The 19,607-nt window shown below is 42.4% G+C and overlaps 1 protein-coding gene across 1 annotated transcript; it reads right to left on the reverse strand.

Annotated features, from left to right (window-relative positions):
- Nucleotides 1-4,977: 4,977 nt before the first annotated feature.
- On the reverse strand, nucleotides 4,978-18,873 carry LOC137772837 (glutathione S-transferase A2). Its single transcript, XM_068556873.1, has 7 exons — nucleotides 18,742-18,873; nucleotides 13,311-13,424; nucleotides 11,193-11,244; nucleotides 10,070-10,202; nucleotides 8,279-8,420; nucleotides 6,218-6,349; nucleotides 4,978-5,357 (listed from the first exon to the last, which is right to left on the reverse strand). Exons 2-7 carry the CDS (start codon nucleotides 13,395-13,397, stop codon nucleotides 5,235-5,237), a joined length of 669 nt encoding a protein of 222 aa, XP_068412974.1. The 5' UTR covers nucleotides 13,398-13,424; nucleotides 18,742-18,873; the 3' UTR covers nucleotides 4,978-5,234.
- Nucleotides 18,874-19,607: the final 734 nt, after the last annotated feature.

The following is a 19,607-nucleotide window of genomic DNA, read 5'->3' on the forward strand; positions in this document are numbered from 1 at the left end:
AGAGAAAGTACTGACCTCTTCAGACCAATGACACCAAACAGAGCTTTGAGCAACAAATATGAATAGATATCGTCCTCCACCAGCTTTTTCCAGCTCTCTCTTTCCTTTTGTAACTACTTACTTCTGAATCTGTTTTTTACTGAAGTCAAGGGAAATCATAGGAAGAAGGCTCAATAGACTCTAAGAACTCTGATCACAATTCTCTTCACCTATTTGGGATTAAGGAGGGATTAAAAGCAATTATTGTGCCTTTATCTCATTCTAGCCAGAAGAATTTATGCAGGCAGGCAAACCTGCTCAGTAGGCTTTCAAATGTGACTTTGAAGTCAAAAAATTAAAGGGCATAATCCATTGTTTAAAGTGTGTAAGAATAAAAGGAATTAAGTAGACCAGTAACTGCATGCCTTTATTTTTTTTATCCTCAGCCTACATTCTAGAACTTTGTCTCCAATTGTCCTGGCATCATGCCTCCATTCTGCGTTGTCCATGGAAATTGGGTTTTAGTAATGTGAATTCTTGGGTAATTTAAGAGAAAGACTAAGGATATTCCTTTCTATGAAAGTCAGTCTAGTAACCTGGTACGCAGTACATTTTCCTGTGTCCACTTAAGGGATATTGAATATATATTTTCTGGTTTATGGAAAGTCTTTATGTCCCACTTATGACATAAAGTGAGGTTTGCTTTGTTCCCATAAAGATGCTGTCCTAGAACACGCTGCTTTGATTTGGAAAGGTCTGTGCTTCAGTCTCCTTGCAGAAGGATCACTGGTACCAGGAACTAAATTGTTTCTGACAGTGGAAAATGAGGCTTTGTAAAAAAAATATAAAATCCACCAATCGATCAGATAATAGCTAGATAAGCAAATAAGTTAATTTATTTAAAATATGTTGGAAAAAAATTAGGCAAAATCAATTCTTTAAGAAATCCCAATGACATATTATGTATCAGTCTAATGTTTTTTTATTTACTTTTTAAAACTTTTTTTTTTTTAAATTAATTTATTTATTTTTGGCTGTGTTGGGTCTTCGTTTCTGTGAGAAGGCTTTCACTAGTTGCGACAAGCGGGGGCCACTCTTCATCGCGGTGCGCGGGCCTCTCGCTATCGCGGCCTCTCTTGTTGCGGAGCACGGGCTCCAGACGCGCAGGCTCAGTAGTTGTGGCTCACGGGCCTAGTTGCTCCGCAACGTGTGGGATCTTCCCAGTCCAGGGCTCGAACCCGTGTCCCCTGTATTGGCAGGCAGATTCTCAACCACTGCACCACCAGGGAAGCCCAAAACTTTTTATTTTATATTGGAGTATAGCTGATTAACAATGTTGTGATCGTTTCAGGTGCACAGCAAAGCGACTCAGCCCTACATATACATGTATCTATTCTCCCGCAAACTCCCCTCCCATCGAGGCTGCCACGTAACATTGAGCAGAGTTCCCTGAGCTATACAGTAGGTCCTTGTTGGTTATCCATTTTAAATATAGCAGTGTGGAGATGTCAATCCCAAACTCCCTAACTATTCCTAATCTAATGTTTCTAAATTCTCAAAGAATTTTAAAATATGGAACTTCGCAATTAAGTGCAGTGCAGCCCATCAGCATTTAGTACGTGCTTTCTTCACAGATGTATGTGCGCATGGAGCGTCTGTGTGAATGCGCAAGTGCATTCTTTTTTAAAAAATTAATTAATTTATTAGTTATTTTTAGTTGCATTGGGTCTTTGTTGCTGTGCACAGGCTTTCTCTATCTGCAGCGAGTGAGGGCTACTTTTCATTGTGGTGGGCGGGCTTCTCATTGCAGTGGCTTCTCTTGCTGTGGAGCACGGGCTCTAGGTGCACGGGCTTCAGCATTTATGGCACACGGGCTCAGTAGTTGTGGCTCGCGGGCTCCATAGTGCAGGCTCAGTAGTTGTGGTGCACGGGCTTAGTTGCTCCGCCACATGTGGGATCTTCCCGGACCAGGGCTCGAACCCGTGTTCCCTGCATTGGCAGGCGGGTTCTTAACCACTGCGCCAGCAGGGAAGTCCACAAATACATTCTTGTACTGGAAGCTTTGTTTCAAGAAAGCTTAGCATAAAAATATCCATTTGTTACTGTTTGTACTCTTTTCTACCTCAAAATCACAGAAGTTATTAGACCTGTCACAAGATCTTGTTATTTAAAATATTTATTTAAAAATGTACATATATTACCTACTACAAATGTGTTTTTAAATATTTTAATATAATTGGTTTCCTTGGTAATCCTATGTATCTTATTCTCTGTTTTTAATATTTTCCTGATTTAGGAGTCTATCTCATACTGCCAAAGGGTCCATAGCACAAAGCAGGTTAATAATTCTTGTTCCACATGCTAAGATATTACAGGTCAAACAGAAGACTACAGCTCCAAAACACACATTTACAGAAATTTAGTAATGTAGACACAAACGGGCCTAAAAAAATATCCATTTATAAAACACAATATTAGAGGCAATTATTCCCACTATTACAGGGTTGCTTTAGGTTTTGAAATGATTTGGTGAGGTTAAGCAGGTAGCTCCCTGAGTATATTTAAATGATTCTATTAAAATGTTTTGATCCACACTTACCTTCTCAGTGAGTTATACCAGCAAATAGTATACAGTAGTCTTAGTTAAGGTTATTAGTTGGCCCCTGTCCTTTTTTTTTTTTTTTTTAAGAATTTTGTTCTATGTTTTGGCCGCACGGCTTGTGGGATCTTAGTTCCCTGACCAGGGACTGAACCCAGGCCCTTGGCAGTGAAAGTGCAGAGTCTTAACCACTGAACCGCCAGGGATTTCTCAACCCCTGTCCTTTTAATGTCATTTACAATTCATTTATTTCACAAGTTTTACAAATTATACCAGCATACTTATCCATGAAACTCCAGAAAGCTAATTTAGTTTAGTTTGGCAAATCCACACTCTGTGACTGGTTTTCAGTTTTCTCTCCATCCTTTTTTGGTGCAGAAGCAGATGAATTTTACTTCTTTAGTTCAAGCTATGCTTTCAAATAGCTATAGTGTGAAACTATACCTCCCAAAATACTGTATCATCTGGGCAAAATCTTATGGAAGAAAGCCAGACATTGGATTCCCATTTCATCTAGAATAAAATCCAAATTCCTTGACAGGACTGAAGGAATGTGTCATCTGCCATCTGCTGCCCCTTCTCATGCCACATGGCACACCCATTCTCCAGCCATGTCTCCTTTGGCTTGGTGTACCAAAGACACTGCTTTCCATGGCAAGGCTTTGAAAAAATTCTGGTTCCTCCGTCTGGAGCCCTCTTGCCCATCTTCTTGTATGTCTGGTTCTTTCTCACTTTTGTGTCTCACCTTATATGTCACCTCCCCAGAGTGACCTTCCCGTACCATCCATCTAAAGTAGAGCTCTCAGGGGATATATGTATATGTATAGCTGATTCACTTTGCTGTACAGCAGAAACTAACACAACATTGTAAAGCAACTATACTCTAATAAAAATTAAAAAAAAAAATAAAGTACAGCTCTCATTGCGAAAAGGGTACAAACTTTCAGTTATAGGATAAAAAGGTCTGAGGATCTAATGTATAACATGGTGACTCTAGTTGATAACACTATATTGTATTTAAAAAAAGTAAATATGTAAGGCGATGATGGATGTGTTAATTAACTCGATGGGGGCAATCCTTTCACAGTGTATATCAAACAGCATATGATACCCTTTAAATATTGTACAATGCTATTTGTCAGTTATACTGCATTAAAGCAGGAAAAAATAGAGCAGAGCTCTCCCCTCGCCTCCCCCCACAGTTAGTCTCTGTTACAGACCCTGTTTAATTTTCTTCATATCCCTACCATGCCGCTCCTGGGAATCATCCAGGTTGCCCTGCCACACGCTGCATTTCTGCCCAACGTCAGACTCTGGAGCCTTTTCAGAGCCTTCTTCACAAGCCTGAGCTCCAGAGTGGGGAGGGCTGTCACTGATAATACATTATTTATTTCATGAAAATTCTGACCTTTTGAAATGAATCAGTATTGGATGGGATTAGTGTGACAGCATGTTGGCAAGAAAGGTGTTTGAATCACGAAACCAAGAAAAAGGGAGAAGGCTTCCGTGGTGGCGCAGTGGTTAAGAATCCGCCTGCGAATGCAGGGGACATGGGTTCGAGCCCTGGTCTGGGAAGATCCCACATGCCGCGGAGCAACTAAGCCCATGCGCCACAACTACTGAGCCTGTGCTCTGGAGCCCGCGAGCCACAACTACTGAGCCCGCGAGCCACAACTACTGAAGCCTGTGCGCCTGGAGCCCATGCTCTGCAGCGGGAGAAGCCACCCCAATGAGAGGCCCGTGGACTGCAACAAGGAGTGGCCCCCGCTCTCAGCAGCTAGAGGAGGCCCACGTGCAGCAGCAAAGACCCAGTGCAGCCAAAAATTAAATAAATGAATAAATAAATTTTTTAAAAAGAAGCTAGGAAGAGGCAAGGAAGGATCGTCTCTAAAGCCTTCAGAGAGAGTATGACCCTGTCACACCTTGATTTCACACGAAGAGCCTACAGAACTGTGAGGGAATACATTTCCATTGTGTCAACCACTATACTTGTTGTCATTTGTTACAGCATCTGTAGGAGCATGATACACAAGGCCAGCATGATTCTGGATTAGAATCAGCCATTTTGTTGTTTTTCTCACTAGTGTAACCTCCTTGAGGACAGGGACTATATCTGGCTTGTTTATCCTTAGTTACTGAGCTCCTGGAACACAGAATGTTCCATATTAGATATAAAATAAATATTAGTTCCATAACTGAATAGGAAAAAAGTTTGATTACCTGAAGGAAAAAGGTCCTCTGAAAAAAAAAAGAGAAGTTTTTAGGTTGTGGGTCAGAAAGGCAGCAAAATGCAAAAAAGACTATCTTTGTGTCACCAAGAATATCAGATGACGATTTCTACTTAACTCTTTTTGACTATGACAGTTGGTATGTGACAATTTTTTGAACAGACCAGAGTCCATGACACTTTCTCTCCCTTTATTTATGTTTAAGTCCCAGGCACATTCTAGGAGGAGATCATGATTTCGTATGTGTTCAAAACAAAATGGATTGTTCTGCAACTAAATCTGCATTCTAATTAAATTAGCCCTTACACTTTGGAAAATTTATTAGCTTCCCAGTAGCCAGGATCTACATGCAGGTAAAGCACTTCACTGTTGGAAAACTTCAATCTCCTGAAGTTTTCCCTGTGTTCTGGGCAGCCATGCCCGCATTATTACATCCTGAAAATCTTCTTTGCTTCTTCCAAATTTTTCTCATCCATGGGAGGCTTCCTCGGGCTGCCAGGCTGCAAAAACTTCTTCACGGCAGGGAGATTGCTGACTCTGGTTTTCAGGGCCTGCAATGCACAAGAGCACAGCTCAGAGTGCAGCCGAAGACCAGCCCCGTCATGAGCACAAACCAGAGACTCTGAGACCCTCCCAGAAAAGGGCCAGCCGAGGCCCCTCCATCAGCACCAGGATGAGGCCGGACACAGACACCTAGTGAGGCAGGAAGATAACAGCATAATAACGTTTTCCCCAGAGATGTCTTAGTTTAAGACTTCACTCAGTTCAAGTCTTCCTCATGCTCTTCCTACACGTAAGTTCTGCAGATTCACCCTGTCGTGCAATACGAGGAAGAGTAATGTGTCTCACACGACAACACAGGTAAAGGCTCCAAGATATCAAGACAGGAAGGTATAGGGGAATTGGGCTGGAACTGAAGACAGAAAACATGAAAGGTAGACAATGAGGCCAGTCAGAACCAATCTGCCCTCAGAGAGAGGGAGAGATGGGGAGAGAGAAATGAACTTGTAAGAGAAGGAACAGGAGCTGAGGGGAAGAAATGAGATGGTGGCAGACCTGCGCGGACAGACTCACGTAAAGAAAGAGGAGGACACACCTGGGAGAGAGGGAAGCAAAGAGGAAATGAGGAGAGACTGAAATGGAACAGGGGCAGAGAGAGGCGCTAAGTCCTGGGTCTCTCTCCCGGAAAAAGGCAAGTCATTCTCCTTGGGGCAGCAGCCATCTCCAATGTCTTTGGCGTGACCAGATTCTTTCCATGCCCCAGACCAAGGCCTTGGAGTGAACTGTGGAGACCTGGGGGCAGTGAGGCCTGGACAGTGTCGGGGACCCTAGCATCACAGTCCCAGGGTCCAGAGAGCAGATGCCGAGGTGGGAGATGTGGGCGGCCCCCAAAGGCTGTGAGAGAGCTCACCTTCAGCAGAGGGAAGTTGGCTAAAAGGCTGGGGTCCAGCTCTTCCACGTAGTAGAGAAGTTCAACCAGGTGGATGTCAGCCCTGCTCAGCTTGCTGCCCACAAGATAGTCTTGTCCATGGCCCTTCAACACCTGGCGAATGGAGGGGTCAGATCAGGAACACAGGCCCAGGCAGGCTGGGCCCAATGCTCTTCCTCTGTCTCCCCTGCCCCATTTCCCCCTCTGCGCCTCACTGGGCGGGTGTGGACCTTCAGACCTTCTGCTGCCCCCGGATCAGTGAGACGGGCCAGGTGGGTCCCACCTCGCTGTGGCTGCCTTACTTGCTTCCAACATATGCACCATGTTTCTGTTGACCTCACACCCTAAAGCGTGCAGCTCTGAACTTCATGATGCGGCCCTTCATCCATCTCTCTCTCTCCCCTCCCCCACCTTGGGCAGTGATTCCATCTTCATGACAGCCTTCTACCACCCTAAGCAAATTATTGCAGAGTCTGTATTTCTTCTCTCCTCTTGTCTGCTCTCCTCATTTCCTGGTCTCTCCCTCTGGGATCTGAAATAAACCTGGGTGAACCTGAATTCCCATCTCCCTGACAACATTGACTCTGACTCCTATTCCACCTGTGTCTGTCAATAACACTGTGGAATATGTTATAATTTGCATGCTGAACTGTCTAGGGGTGATTGCACTTAATGTTTTCAACTTACTTTGAAATACTCCCCAAAATAATATGTTTGATCAGAGGAGAAAAGGATGGGGAGATACATGATGAAGCAAACATAATAATAAAATACTAATTTTTGATTCTAGGTGGTGGGTATGTATGAGTTGATTGTACATCTCTTTCCACTTTTCTATGTGTTGAATTTTTCATAATAAAATATTGGAAAAAATATATGATGCTTACTTAAAATATTGCAACAATATGAAAATCATAGAGGCAAAAACACACATATCACCACCAAGTAAAGATAATAACATTTTGGCAAATATCCTACCAGACTATGTATGAACATAGAAGTATGGCTAAAAATTAAAGAACATAGGAAGACATCAAATGCTATTTTGTAATACACATTTTTCATTGATGTTATCATGGGGGTCTTTGATTTCTAAATACAGATGTACTTAAACTGCAGTGACTATAGAGGTTTCCACCATGTGAATGTGCCTAAACTATGAGCACCATAAAGCCAGAAGAATGTAGTTTCTGATTACTATTATTCACTCCTTGACTAGGACCTGACACATAAGCAATGAATTAATACTTGTGAAATGAAAGAATGATTTAAACTTTATAAAGATGAGGGTGTTGGTTAAGCTTTTTATTTTTACGTTAGCCTTCTGCATCTCTTACAATCATTATTTTTTCAGTTCATGATTCTTGTTTAGCATGATTTCAGGTAGTTTGGATCTTGAGGTGTTCTCCTCTTACCTTCAAAGAGAAACATTAACTAAGATATATACTACATATAATGATGGAACATTATTTTCTTGGTTTTGTATGATTTTCTTCGAAAGTCTGAGAGCCATGTCCCCAAAATTTGTAGATTATGTTTTCCTGAACAACGTTTCTTCTGTCTCTTCCTCTCCACCACTCTGCCCCCATCTCTATTTAGATACATCTCATCCATCCCCAAAACAGTACACATTCTCCTGATGGGTAGGGTCTCATGTCCCCCTACACATGGTACCAGAATATTTTCTGATGCATTGCTGTCACTGTGCTCCTCTTGGATCAAAGCCCCTGCACTGTGTTCTGCAGGATCCATCTACTCCAGGCTCTAGTGTGGCTCTCAGAGTTTCCATAGCCCAAGCTCTAAGTATAAGAATTCCAGATTGGGTCTGAGTAAATCAAACTTTTGCTGAAAAATTATAACTTGGGTAAAACTTGGGTACAATTCTTCCTCAGAGTCAATTTTTATAAAATGCCCTAGAGTCAGGGTGCTACATTAGTATTCAGAAAGGCTCACAGAGGTGAAGGTCAATGCCCCTGCAATGCCAAGCACTATTTTTCTTTGTTCTTTGATCTCAGTGCCAAAAATGCTGAACAGTCCACTCACTTTTTCAAATGCAGGAAGATAACGGTTTGTTACACTCTCTTTGATCTGGGTCATCTTGGCATCTTTTTGATCAGGTGGGCACAGTGGCAAATGCATGATCATTTCACCCAGATCTACCACACCCTCTGCATACATATCAATCCTGAAAGACAAAATGACCAAATTGTCAAATGTCTCCTGCGTTAGATTTTACAGCTTAGAATGGGTAAGAATGGGGCATCAAGAGGTGGCAGAGTAAATCACCCCCATTGGGTGCACTTTTCTATGTCAGTCATTTAGTTATGACTTTTCTTAATTTTAACATTTCATTCTAGAGCAAGCCATCGAGGAAGATATATGTCTAATATTTTTGTTATATACATGACCAAATGTAGGGACAGAGCATATCAGTGACCTGTCCAGAGTCACAGGCATGAGAGAAACGGGTGGAATCACTGCAGGTAACCACTGAGACCACGCCTAGGGTTTGCCATCTCTGCTGTGGTGTGTTCTGTGCACAGTTAGTGTGATGAATTAGTACCACCTCAGTCATGTCCAGAGAGAGCCCTGGCACCACGGACCTAGTCATGTCCCTCTCCCTGTCCCATCCTACCAGGACCATTTAGATGCCCAACCAGTACTTCCTCCAGTTATTTCCCATAGAATATGGTTCCACAACCCTCTCCACATATTGCTGCCCAACTCTGTCCTTGTTTGCATTTCTCAAGACTCCACCCAAAATATCCCCTGAAATAATGCGTTTCTTCATTTCATTCCTGCAGTGCATATTCCAGGTAATTTTGCTGTTTTTCTTCCAAACATGGTTTCCTACAATAGTCTTTTTAAATAAAAGCTTTATTGAAGTATAATTCACATACCAGAATGTCACCCTTTTCAAGTGTAAAATTGTGTGATTTTTCTTTGTAAAGTCACAGAATCCTGTACCATCATCATACTCTAATTCCAAAATATTTTCATCACTTGCAAAAGAGATGCTGAGTGTGTTTTCAGGCATTCAATATTCTTCCCTCCCTCCAGCTTCTGGCAAACACTAAACTACTTTTGGTTTTACGGATAGCAATGTTCTGCACGTGCCAAACAAATGGAATCATACAATATGCATCATTTGTGTCTGGTTTCTTTCTGTAAGAGAATGTTTTCAAGGTTCATCCATGTTGTAACACGGATCAGGACTTCATTCCTTTTCATGGCCAAATAGCATTCCACTGTATGGATGTGTCTGCCTTTGTTCATCCATTCATGGACATTTGTGTTGTTTCCACTTTTTGAATATTATGAACAATAGTGCTATGAACTTTTGTGTACAAGTTTTAGTGTGGTTGTATTTTTAATTCTCTTGAGTATATTCCTAGTAGTGGATTGCTGAGTTGTATGGTAACTCTATGTTTAACTTTTTGAGTAACTGCCACATTCCATGGTTCAATCATGTGGTCCCATCACAACACAGAGGAGACCCCCCAACTATGGCTGTATTGAATAAATCTGCCTGCTACAAACTGATATTAAAATGTTCCAGATAACCCTGGCATCGTGGGCTCAGTCTCTGCAAACCCTTGTCAAGTGGCCAGTCCATATAAAGAGCTGATAAACTAGGTTCCTGGTTATCATTCTTATAATTTCTGAAACGGAAGAATCAACTCGTCTAGATACTTACCTTCTGAGGTTTTATCCTCTAGACACTCAGACACTTTGCCCCTTGTCTCAATCCCTGTGAGCACATCCTGCTCACTCAGGGAAGGACCTAGATCGTTCTTATTAATCATTAATGAAAGAACAGAAAAAATACTGTACAGTGCTCTCTCTTTCATGTCTTTCCCATAGAGGTTGTATTTGGTGGCAATGTAGTTGAGAATGGCTCTGGTCTGCACCAGCTTCATCCCATCAATTTCAACCATGGGCACTTGCTGGAACATCAAACTCCCTTCTTTTGAAAGAAGAAAAGAAATAGAGTGAAATGTTGGATGAATCATACTGTTAAGGTAAACTGAAACATTTTATGTATCAAAATTTTTATTGAAATGACTGAAGACATAAAAGGAAACAAAAATTTTACCTGGTAAAATTTCAGTGGAAATAGCATTTTGCTTTTAGCTTCCTGTAATCCTTTTTCTTATCAATTTGCCTTTTACTTTTCAATCTTTTATTTCAGTTAACTTTTTATTTCCCTTTCAGAGCGTGGTATGTCCCTTTATTTTATGTGTTTGTCTTCATGGATTTTTAAGAAGAATATAGGAGAAGTTCCACCAGCCAGTTGCCAAGTCAAAAGGGAAATTCTCAAAGTAAGTCTCATGGGGTTCATGGCATTAAGGCCAGTTCTAAGAGAGACTCCTACATAGAGTGTTTTGTATGCTCTTCAAATCCCACCACTGGATAGTGTGCAGGGCAGGCCTGTTTTCCCAACTCCACTGCTGCTGGCCCTTGCTCTTTATCTCCCTCCTCACACGCTCACCTGGACTTCGAACTAATTCAACACCACTTGGTTATTTGAGTCTGCAATATTGCTATGATATTACCTTGTCAAACCTGTCAGAGAAAAGAATTCAAGGCAACTGCTGGGCCTGTTTCTCCCCTCTTCTTTCTAATGCATTTGTTTTCCTTGGGTGGGAGGGCTGTGTGGCATCCTGAACTGATACAGTCACTCACGGTGCAGAAAGGCAGGAAGTGCACAAAGAGGGCACTCACAGGGCACCGGGGCCGGTTCCTTTAGCAAATACTCAGAGTTCCAGCCCTTCCTAGTCCTGAGTGAGCTGCAAGACCTGCTCAAGGAGCCCCACCCCTTACCTTTAACCATGCTTCTCCCTCTCCACTGACCCCACTCCCACCATGCACACACATGGCATTGCTGGGGTTGAAGTCTCAACTTAAGATTTCTACTAGATCCTCCCATCAAAGGAATTCAGTTTCTTGGTCTTACCATTTCTTAACTTATCCAAGTCTTCTGGAGTTTTTATAAATATCTCTTCAAACTGGAAAGCAGAAACAGTCAATGAGTTTTTGTTATTTCATTCCATAACATTATTGAACTTGATTGACCAATGTCTGGTGCATACTATGGAGTTTGGCAGGGTACACAGAGGACAGTGTCATGGCCACCTGGAAATTTAGATTAGAGCCACCAAGATAAAAGCATGGGTTGCAGCACATAACTGCTTATTTTGCAGCTTCAATTCACCTCCACACCGTCTCCACCTCTGTCAATCATTAGGTTGTGATTTGGGAGGGGGAAATCACTGGAGGGAAGGAACTGGAAAGTTCTTCTAGTTATGGAGTTTTAATATCTCTGGAAAGCCCTTCTCTCCTTGTGAAATCAGGACAAGGTATTGGGTGTCCCCCAGCATGCAGTACCCATGGGGCCAGTGACCCCCAAGATGCTGCCACCAGGGGCCTCTGCTGTATATTACCTCCCTCCATTCAACTTTATATTTTAAAAAGGGGTCTTGATGGTGAAAAGTTTGGGAATTGGGAGTTTCTAACTTGCTAAACAGTTTATTGTGGCTCTACGTGATCCCATAGGGTCAGACTATACAGAGAGTGAGGTGTGTGGGCAACAATTTATAAAGCACCCAGTCCTAGACAACATAGGGGGTGGTGGGTGGTCAGTGTGGGAGGGTGGCCGAGGTAGGATGGGACTTGCTGGTGGGCTGTTGCTTGTGAGGCTGAAGGAGATGGGGTTGTGAGGATCAGCCTTTGGACCCAGAGAACCCAGAAGTCCTGACCAAGAGCCTCTGGTAAGCCTTGCCCCACACCCTCCTCAGTCAGGCTGGGCTGGACAAGAGGAGGCCTGGGATCCTCTCAGCATCTCCCCCTACTTCACCTTCTGGTGGTGAACTCATCCTGCCCAGGGGCTCTGAACACAGGGGCTAGGTAAACATGCTGTTAGGAAGCTAAGCGAGCACACTAGAGGTTCCCTTTGCAGGACGCCACCTCACCTGAAACCCTCCTTTACTGCTTGCTCTCCCCTGAGGGACCAGATCTCCAGAGTCTGTCCATGACTCCCTCCCCAGGAAACCTGCACAGAGTTGCTGTGTCCCTCTGACCTGGGCTGAGAAGTGCTTTTCTCAGAGACACCTCTAGAGGGAAGCACTCAACAGAGTCCCACACTTGCTCCTGAGAATATGTCATTTTAACACTTTAAAGTGCTTGGGTGTCCTCCTAGGTGCTCCCACTCCTCTTTCAATCACATATTTACTTGTCTGCATCCTCACTAGAGTGTAAGCTGCCTGAGGGAAGGGACTGTGTCTGTCTAGTTCACCCCTGTATCTCCAGGACCTGGCAGGGAACCTAGCACTTCAAGGTGCCCAACAAATTCTTTGCTGAGTGAATGCATTAAATCTAACAGGCAGTTTGTTACAATCCACCCCTCTCTGTATTTCTGGTTTATGTTTTAACTTTAATTACATTTATTTTCTAATATGTATAGTTTTTTCCTTTTATTATGGACATTTGTAGCATACAGAAAAATGAACAGCAAATTATGATAATCCTCCTTGTACCCATCAACCAGCTTCAATAATTATCAGCTCAACCCAGTTGTGAGTTATCTATATGCCTACCCCCTCTCCCCTTTGTAATAATTTGAAAGAAATCCCTGATACATTGTATTTCATCCTTAAATAGTTCAGTGTATATTTCTAAAACATTAAAACTATTAAAAATAACCACAATACATTGTAAGACCTAACACATTAGCAAAGTTTACTAAATATCAACTGATATTTAATGTTCATGTTTTTAATAGCTGTATAAATGTCATAAATAATATTTTACAATTTTAAAAATCAAAATCCAAATTAGGCCCACACGATGTGATTAGTTTCTTAAATTTACTCTAACTGTTTATTCCCTCTAATAAGAAGACATTTTAATAACATATTAGGACAAATCTGTTTATCTCTTAATAACTGACAAATTTGTTTTAATGCAAAACTCTTAACAGGTCATTTAGTAAGAAAAGTCCCCTAGCTTATGTGAGAAAAGTACTTTGATACAGTTCATTTAGATTCAACTTCAGATGAACAAACTCAGGACCTACCTCTACTCCAGCTGCAGCCAGGAGCCACCGGATGGCCTCCATTCTGCCCCGTCCATTGAAGTAGTGAAGCTTGGGTTTCCCCGCCATGATGGCAGTCTCCTGGTTTCTCTAAACCTTAATGGATGAATGAATGAATGAGTAAATGAATGAACAAAGAATAAAACCACAGAAGCAAAATGTACTTTATGATATATGGCTGAACAGCACCAACAGTGCTGAAGAAGTATCGGCCCCCTTTGTCGCAGAGTCGGAAGAGTCCCTGGAATGTCTGCCTTGGCCCAAATTCCCACCCCTGATAGCCAACCGAGGGAAATTGCACCAAACCATTGTCCAGTCTCCATCGGGTAAAATCTGATTGTCTTGGCAGGCTAAGAGGTGAGTCTGTGGTGAGGATGCATGGGGGGTGGTTAGGGAGCAGAACGACTAGAGAACTAGTATTTATTAAAAACCTCCTAATGGTCCTGACCCAACACTAACCCCTTTGGATGCATTATTATTATTATTTTTTTAATAAATTTATTTATTTTATTTATTTATTTTTGGCTGCACTGGGTCTTTGTTGCTGCGCGCGGGCTTTCTCTAGTTGCGGTGGGCGGGGGCTACTCTTCGTTGTGGTGCACGGGCTTCTCGTTGCGGTGGCTTCTCTTGTTGTGGAACATGGACTCTAGGCACGCGGGCTTCAGTAGTTGTGGCACGTGGGCTCAGTAGTTGTGGCTCGCGGGCTCTAGAGCGCAGGTTCAGTAGTTGTGGTGCATGGGCTTCGTTGCTCCGCGGCATGTGGGATTTCCCAGACCAGGGTTCGAACCCGTGTCCCCTGTATTGGCAGGCGGATTCTTAACCACTGTGCCATCAGGGAAGCCCCCCTGTGGATGCATTATATCTTTAATCCTCACAACAGTCTCATGAAATAGTTATTATCTCTATTTTTCCATTAATGAAACAGACGCTCAGAGCTTAAAAGACATTCATGGAAATCCACGCCCAGGGTTAAAAAGAGGGCAGCGTTGGAACCCACACAGATGCAGGCCCTGGGAGCCTGGGAGGGAGGGCCCTTGGAGCCAGAGGACTTCGCCGACAGTGAGGAGGAGGCTGCAGAGTCTGCCTTCAGCTCCTTGGCTGTTATGCTGCATCTGTTCAAAAGCTGAGACGGGGCTCAGATTGGCTTAACTGTCGCTCAAAAGTTCCTAGTGCTTTCTACAAACACAGGATGCTAATTCCTTCCTTTTTTTTTTGGAACTCTACATTACCTCTCTTGGTACATCTTATACCTAGAACAAGGGATGTTGCTGCATTAATTTTACAGCATGGGATGGAACTAAGATTTGTTCAATGTCTGTCATACACTGGGCATTCTCACAAATTTATTTTCATTTACCCCTACAAAAATCAACTGCAGCGAAGTTTGTCATTGCTCTCATTTTACAGTTGGGGGTACTGAGGTTTCTAGGGTAACTTGCTCAAAGTAGGTGGCGGACCTGGGATTCAAATCCACTTCTATATGAACCCAAGTCTAGGCTTCATTTTTCCATATTCATGTTTTTCAAAATATGCATGACAATCCTTCAGTGGATTGTGAAATAGACCAATTTTTTAAATAAAGTAGAAGAAAATAGAAAATATCAGAGTGCCTTACATGTTGAAGAGGTAAGCATCGTTCTATGAGTTTTTAGTTTTGTTGCGTGTATGGGCGAAAGAAAGCACGTGTGCACACTCATTTGTTCACTGTAATGGTAAGAGATACTTGGGTCTCGTCGGGTGAGTGCAGTTTGAAAGCCCTTGGTCTACAGCAGCCTGCATGAGGAGTGGACATAGCAGGGAACCAGAGAATGAAACTCAAAGGCTTCGACAATGGACAGAACTAGTTCCATCATGGGTGTGAATGGGAAACACACAGGACTCATTAAAAGCAGGAGTCCCAAAGCCAGGACTTAGGGAGAAACAGTTGCATTTTCTATCCAAATCCCAAGCTCTGTTTTTTATTTCAAATAATTACTATTTAATATTGGGACAGTACATTTCATATTTCAACCAAAAGACAAAAATGTAGTTTAACTCAAAGGCACAACAATTAAAACACAGAAAATAATGGCATCTCGCAGATGCCTTATTTCTAAATTAAACAAACATATACACAAGTCGCCTGGGCTTCAGTAGTTGTGGCACGTGGGCTCAGCAGTTGTGGCTCTCGGGCTTCAGTAGTTGTGGCACGTGGGCTCAGCAGTTGTGGCTCTCGGGCTTCAGTAGTTGTGGCACGTGGGCTCAGCAGTTGTGGCTCTCGGGCTCTAGAGCGCAGGCTCAGCACTTGTGGCGCCCGGGCTTAGTTGCTCCGCGGCATGTGGGATCTTCCTGGACCAGGGCTCGAACCCGTGCCCTCTGAGTTGGCAGGCAGATTCTTAACCACTGCGTCACCAGGGAAGTCCCAACATCCACATTTTTAATGTAAGGACTCAATGGCCTAACCTTTAGAAAGTAAAGAATCCTCTGGAAACATACTTAACTCATCTGTCTTGTAATTGGAGATTGTGTACTTTCTTATCATGGGAAATGGAGGTGCTGTGATTCAGCAGAATTCTGTGAAGGGTGCTGTTGTGAACCAGAGGTCACAGGTCCCCCTCACACTAAACTCCCTTATCCAGTGACTGAGGATCACCTTACAAAAGGAAATGACTTTTTCACTTATGTAGTATTTTATTGTATGTTCCTTGTAAGCAACTTTCTTCACCTTTCAAATAAGAGGTCTTCAAAGGCCTGTTCAAGGCTGGGGCAAAGGTGACACTAACTTCCTGGTCCCCAGAAAATGAGGAACTAGAGAGATTCAATGATTTGCCATCAGTCACACACGTGTGTTCCTGATTCACACTCAATATCTAGCAACTGTGTCCACCCTCAGGACAACCCCAGGAAACAGCTTCTAATATCCTATTGTCAAGAGAAGGAAACTGAAATTCAAAGAGATAAAGCTACTTTCCTAGCTCACACGTTTTGTGAGCATTGGGTCGTTTGGAAAGCATCTTCTGACTTCTGGTCCCGGGCTGCCGCCGCCCAACCAAGTAACACTTAAGCAGTCTCTCTGCTGCTCTCTGAGACCCTCGTTTATTAATTTTTTCCCCATTCGGAATCCGTTAGCCAACTAACAGTTAAATGGGAAGAAGAGAAGGAAACATGAAATTCACGAGTTCCTTTTTGTTAGCTGATTCTTAAGGGCTTGATATGAGGAAAAATGGACAAAAGTGTGCCTTGTTTTACTCTGACATCCTAAAAATTTACTGTGAGTAAATTGAGCACTAGTATAACTATATTTGACCTTCATAAGGAAGTAGGCTTATCTTCCCTAAAAGGAATGTATCCTGGGATAATTCCAGTGTGAACTAAAGGATCTGTGTCTCTGGGGGTGCTCCTAAGGACAGCGTTTCTTAGCAGAGAGAAGGGAGGCTTAGAGACAAAGCCCAACTCCTTTCCTTTATAAGGTACATAAACCCGGGGGGGGGGGTTGTCTTATCTCTGTACCTCAATGTTCTCTTTTAAAATATAGTTATATCTATTAGTGAGGATGGTTGAGAAAACTAGATAAGGTATAAAAAATTCATAATAGGGACCAGGAAATCCAATTGCCCTCCTGCTCCCAGTTCCTGGGAGACAGGCAAGTCTCTGAGCACACAGGATAGCCCACGCGTCTTCTTTCTTCTGTCTGTATCTGTCTGTCTGTCTATCTACATCTATCTATCTATCTATCTATCTATCTACCTACCTCTTGACCCATAGCTCCAGTAGGAATGAGATTTTATACATATCCAGACTTTTTTTCAGCCAAGTCATATAATGGCTCCCTTTTTATTTGGCTTGTGTGAAAGATGAGTGATGTTCACTGATTAGTTAACCTGGAATGCAGGAAGTTTTTGGCGAAGATTCAGTGCAGTCTGGCACAGCAGTGAACACAGCCTTTCGAAACCCCAGGACCGCAGCTAACCCCTGGTTCTGCCCCTGAACCATGCACCTTACCTGCCTTTCCCCTCAGGCCTGGCCCCAGCCCCACTCACTCCCTGATCTGGACAACTCCGGAATCTTCTGGTCCCCCAGCCCCTTTGCATGGGTTCCAGCCATGGCAGTGGGTTCCACCCACTGCTTTTTATAGCAGGAGCTCAGGGTCTCACTGTCAACACTTGATGGAAAATATCCCTTGTCTCCTACCTCCTGTTTCTTCCCTGGAAGTGCAGACGTTTCACTGATCCTTCTTGAACACCTCGTTTCTGGTTGACGTGTAAACTATTTCCTTCTCTTAACAAGTTTCCTTCAAACTTCCTCAACTAAGACTCATTGGGCAGTTTCCTGTGCTAAGAAATGATGGCTGCTGGGGAACACGATTGGAGCCTGATGTGGTGGATGCCCTAAAGGGGTTTAAATCTAGTCAGAAAAACAGGTTTGTAGACAACTGATAGTGCATAAAGGGCCCGTCAGTGACTTCACTTTAATTGGTTCTACCCAAGAGCCATGATTCTCTTAGCCAAGCAGGGCAGAGCAAGGGGAACGGCTGCAGGCTGAGGAAGCAGAGGTTGCTGCCCACCTGCCCAGGTGGCCCCAGCTCCACTGCAGCTCAGCCTCCAAGTTAATGACTCTACCCCACGTGTCATGGGATCCAAATGCTGCTGTCCGTAGCATCTTGCAAAGTGCTTCTCCTCATTGCTGTATCCATATCTTCTCTTTTCAGTCTCAGGTACTATAATTCTCCCGTGAATTCATCCTGCCCTGGACAGCTCTAGGACTTTCACGGGATCTCACTGAACCTCTCCTGTCTAAGGCCTTTGTTTTTTCCCCCCAACATTAATACTTATAACAGTGCATTGTTCACCCCTACATTCCAATTTGAATGACTTGTATCTTCTAGCCAGGTGGATTTCTGTACTTTTTAAAAGCTAATTCTCTGCTCCCGTATTATCTAGTTTTCCCATCAAGACTTCCTTTGGAGGTTTACCATGAGTTGCTTGAATCCCAGAGAGAGAAGGGGAATTGCCACAGCCCACTCTGATTTTCTGTTGACATCCAGACTTATTCCCATTTTAGTGAATCTTAATTTTGATTTTTCACAGCCCACACAGTATTACAGCATCACAATTTGCACTTGTTGTGAACTGACTACTTCTACAGAGAAAGTTACCCCAGCATAAACACCTACACTCTCTCACACACTGGTCATATTCGCCGATTGTCTAAAATGCTATCATTCTTTTTTCTCCTCATATCATTAATTTTTCTCAGATCTAAATTCTCATGCCTTGGTTTCTAAATTCTTCATTTTTACATTTCTGTAACGATATATCCAACAGCAATGGACTAAAATTGTCCCCTAAGCACAGCAAGAAGGCACAATGTGAGTATAAAACAGTTTTTCTTGTGCTATGAGCACACTATACAGATATATAAAATCAGTACATACCTTATGAAAGTCTGTCTCCCACTTGGCTCAGCACCTCAATGCCAAGTCCACATGTGTTTATAAGCTGTTGTTACAGTTGACTGAACTCCTCCTCTCTGAAGCGGGGAGAGTCGGGTTAGGGAAAAGCCCCTCCCACAGCATTCAGGGCCACTGGTTCCAAGCGAGATTTAAAAAAAGAAAAATGATGAGTCATTCCCTTATCATGATACAACTGGTTAATATCTTTTCAAGGTCGGCAATTAAAAATTAAATACAAAATTTCAGGTTGATTGGACCCTTTCTGCCAGTGAGTGAAGTATTGAAGTATGGCTTTTTTTTCCTTCAGTTTTTTTTTAAACCTTTTTTTTTTTTTAATTGAAGTTAATTTACAATGTTGTATTGGTTTCAGGTGTACAGCAAAGTGATTCAGTTATACATATTTACATATATATACATATATATATTCTCTCTCAGATTCTTTTCCCTTATAAGTTACTACAAAATATTGAGAAGAGTTCCCTGTGCTATACAGTACATCCTGTTGGCTATTTATTTTATATATAGTAGTGTGTATATGTTACTCCCAAACTCCTAATTTATCCCTCCCCAACATTTACCCTTTGGTAACCATAAGTTTTTTTTTTTTTTTTCTAGGTCCGTGGGTCTATTTCTGTTTTGTAAATAAGTTCATTTGTATCATTTTTTTTTTTTTAGATTCCACATATAAGCAATATATTATCATATGACATTTGTCTTTCTCTGTCTGACTTACTCCACTTAATACGATAATCTCTGGGTCCATCCATGTTGCTGCAAATGGCATTATTTCATTCTTTTTTTACATAATAAATTTTATTTTATTTTATTATTATTTTTTTATTGGGGTA

The sequence above is a fragment of the Eschrichtius robustus genome, chromosome 12 (assembly GCF_028021215.1).
Source record: "Eschrichtius robustus isolate mEscRob2 chromosome 12, mEscRob2.pri, whole genome shotgun sequence".
Classification (NCBI taxonomy): domain Eukaryota; kingdom Metazoa; phylum Chordata; class Mammalia; order Artiodactyla; family Eschrichtiidae; genus Eschrichtius; species Eschrichtius robustus.

What these genes read in the sequence shown, in the direction of transcription:
- LOC137772837 (XM_068556873.1), bottom strand. Translation starts at nt 13,397, where the DNA reads ATGGCGGGGAAACCCAAGCTTCACTACTTCAATGGACGGGGCAGAATG. An exon ending in GACATGAAAGAGAGAGCACT is followed by an intron (nt 8,421 to 10,069) that starts GTACAGTATTTT and finishes TTTGTCTTTCAG; the next exon opens with GATTGATATGTATGCAGAGG. An exon ending in CCAACTTCCCTCTGCTGAAG is followed by an intron (nt 5,358 to 6,217) that starts GTGAGCTCTCTC and finishes TGTGCATTGCAG; the next exon opens with GCCCTGAAAACCAGAGTCAG.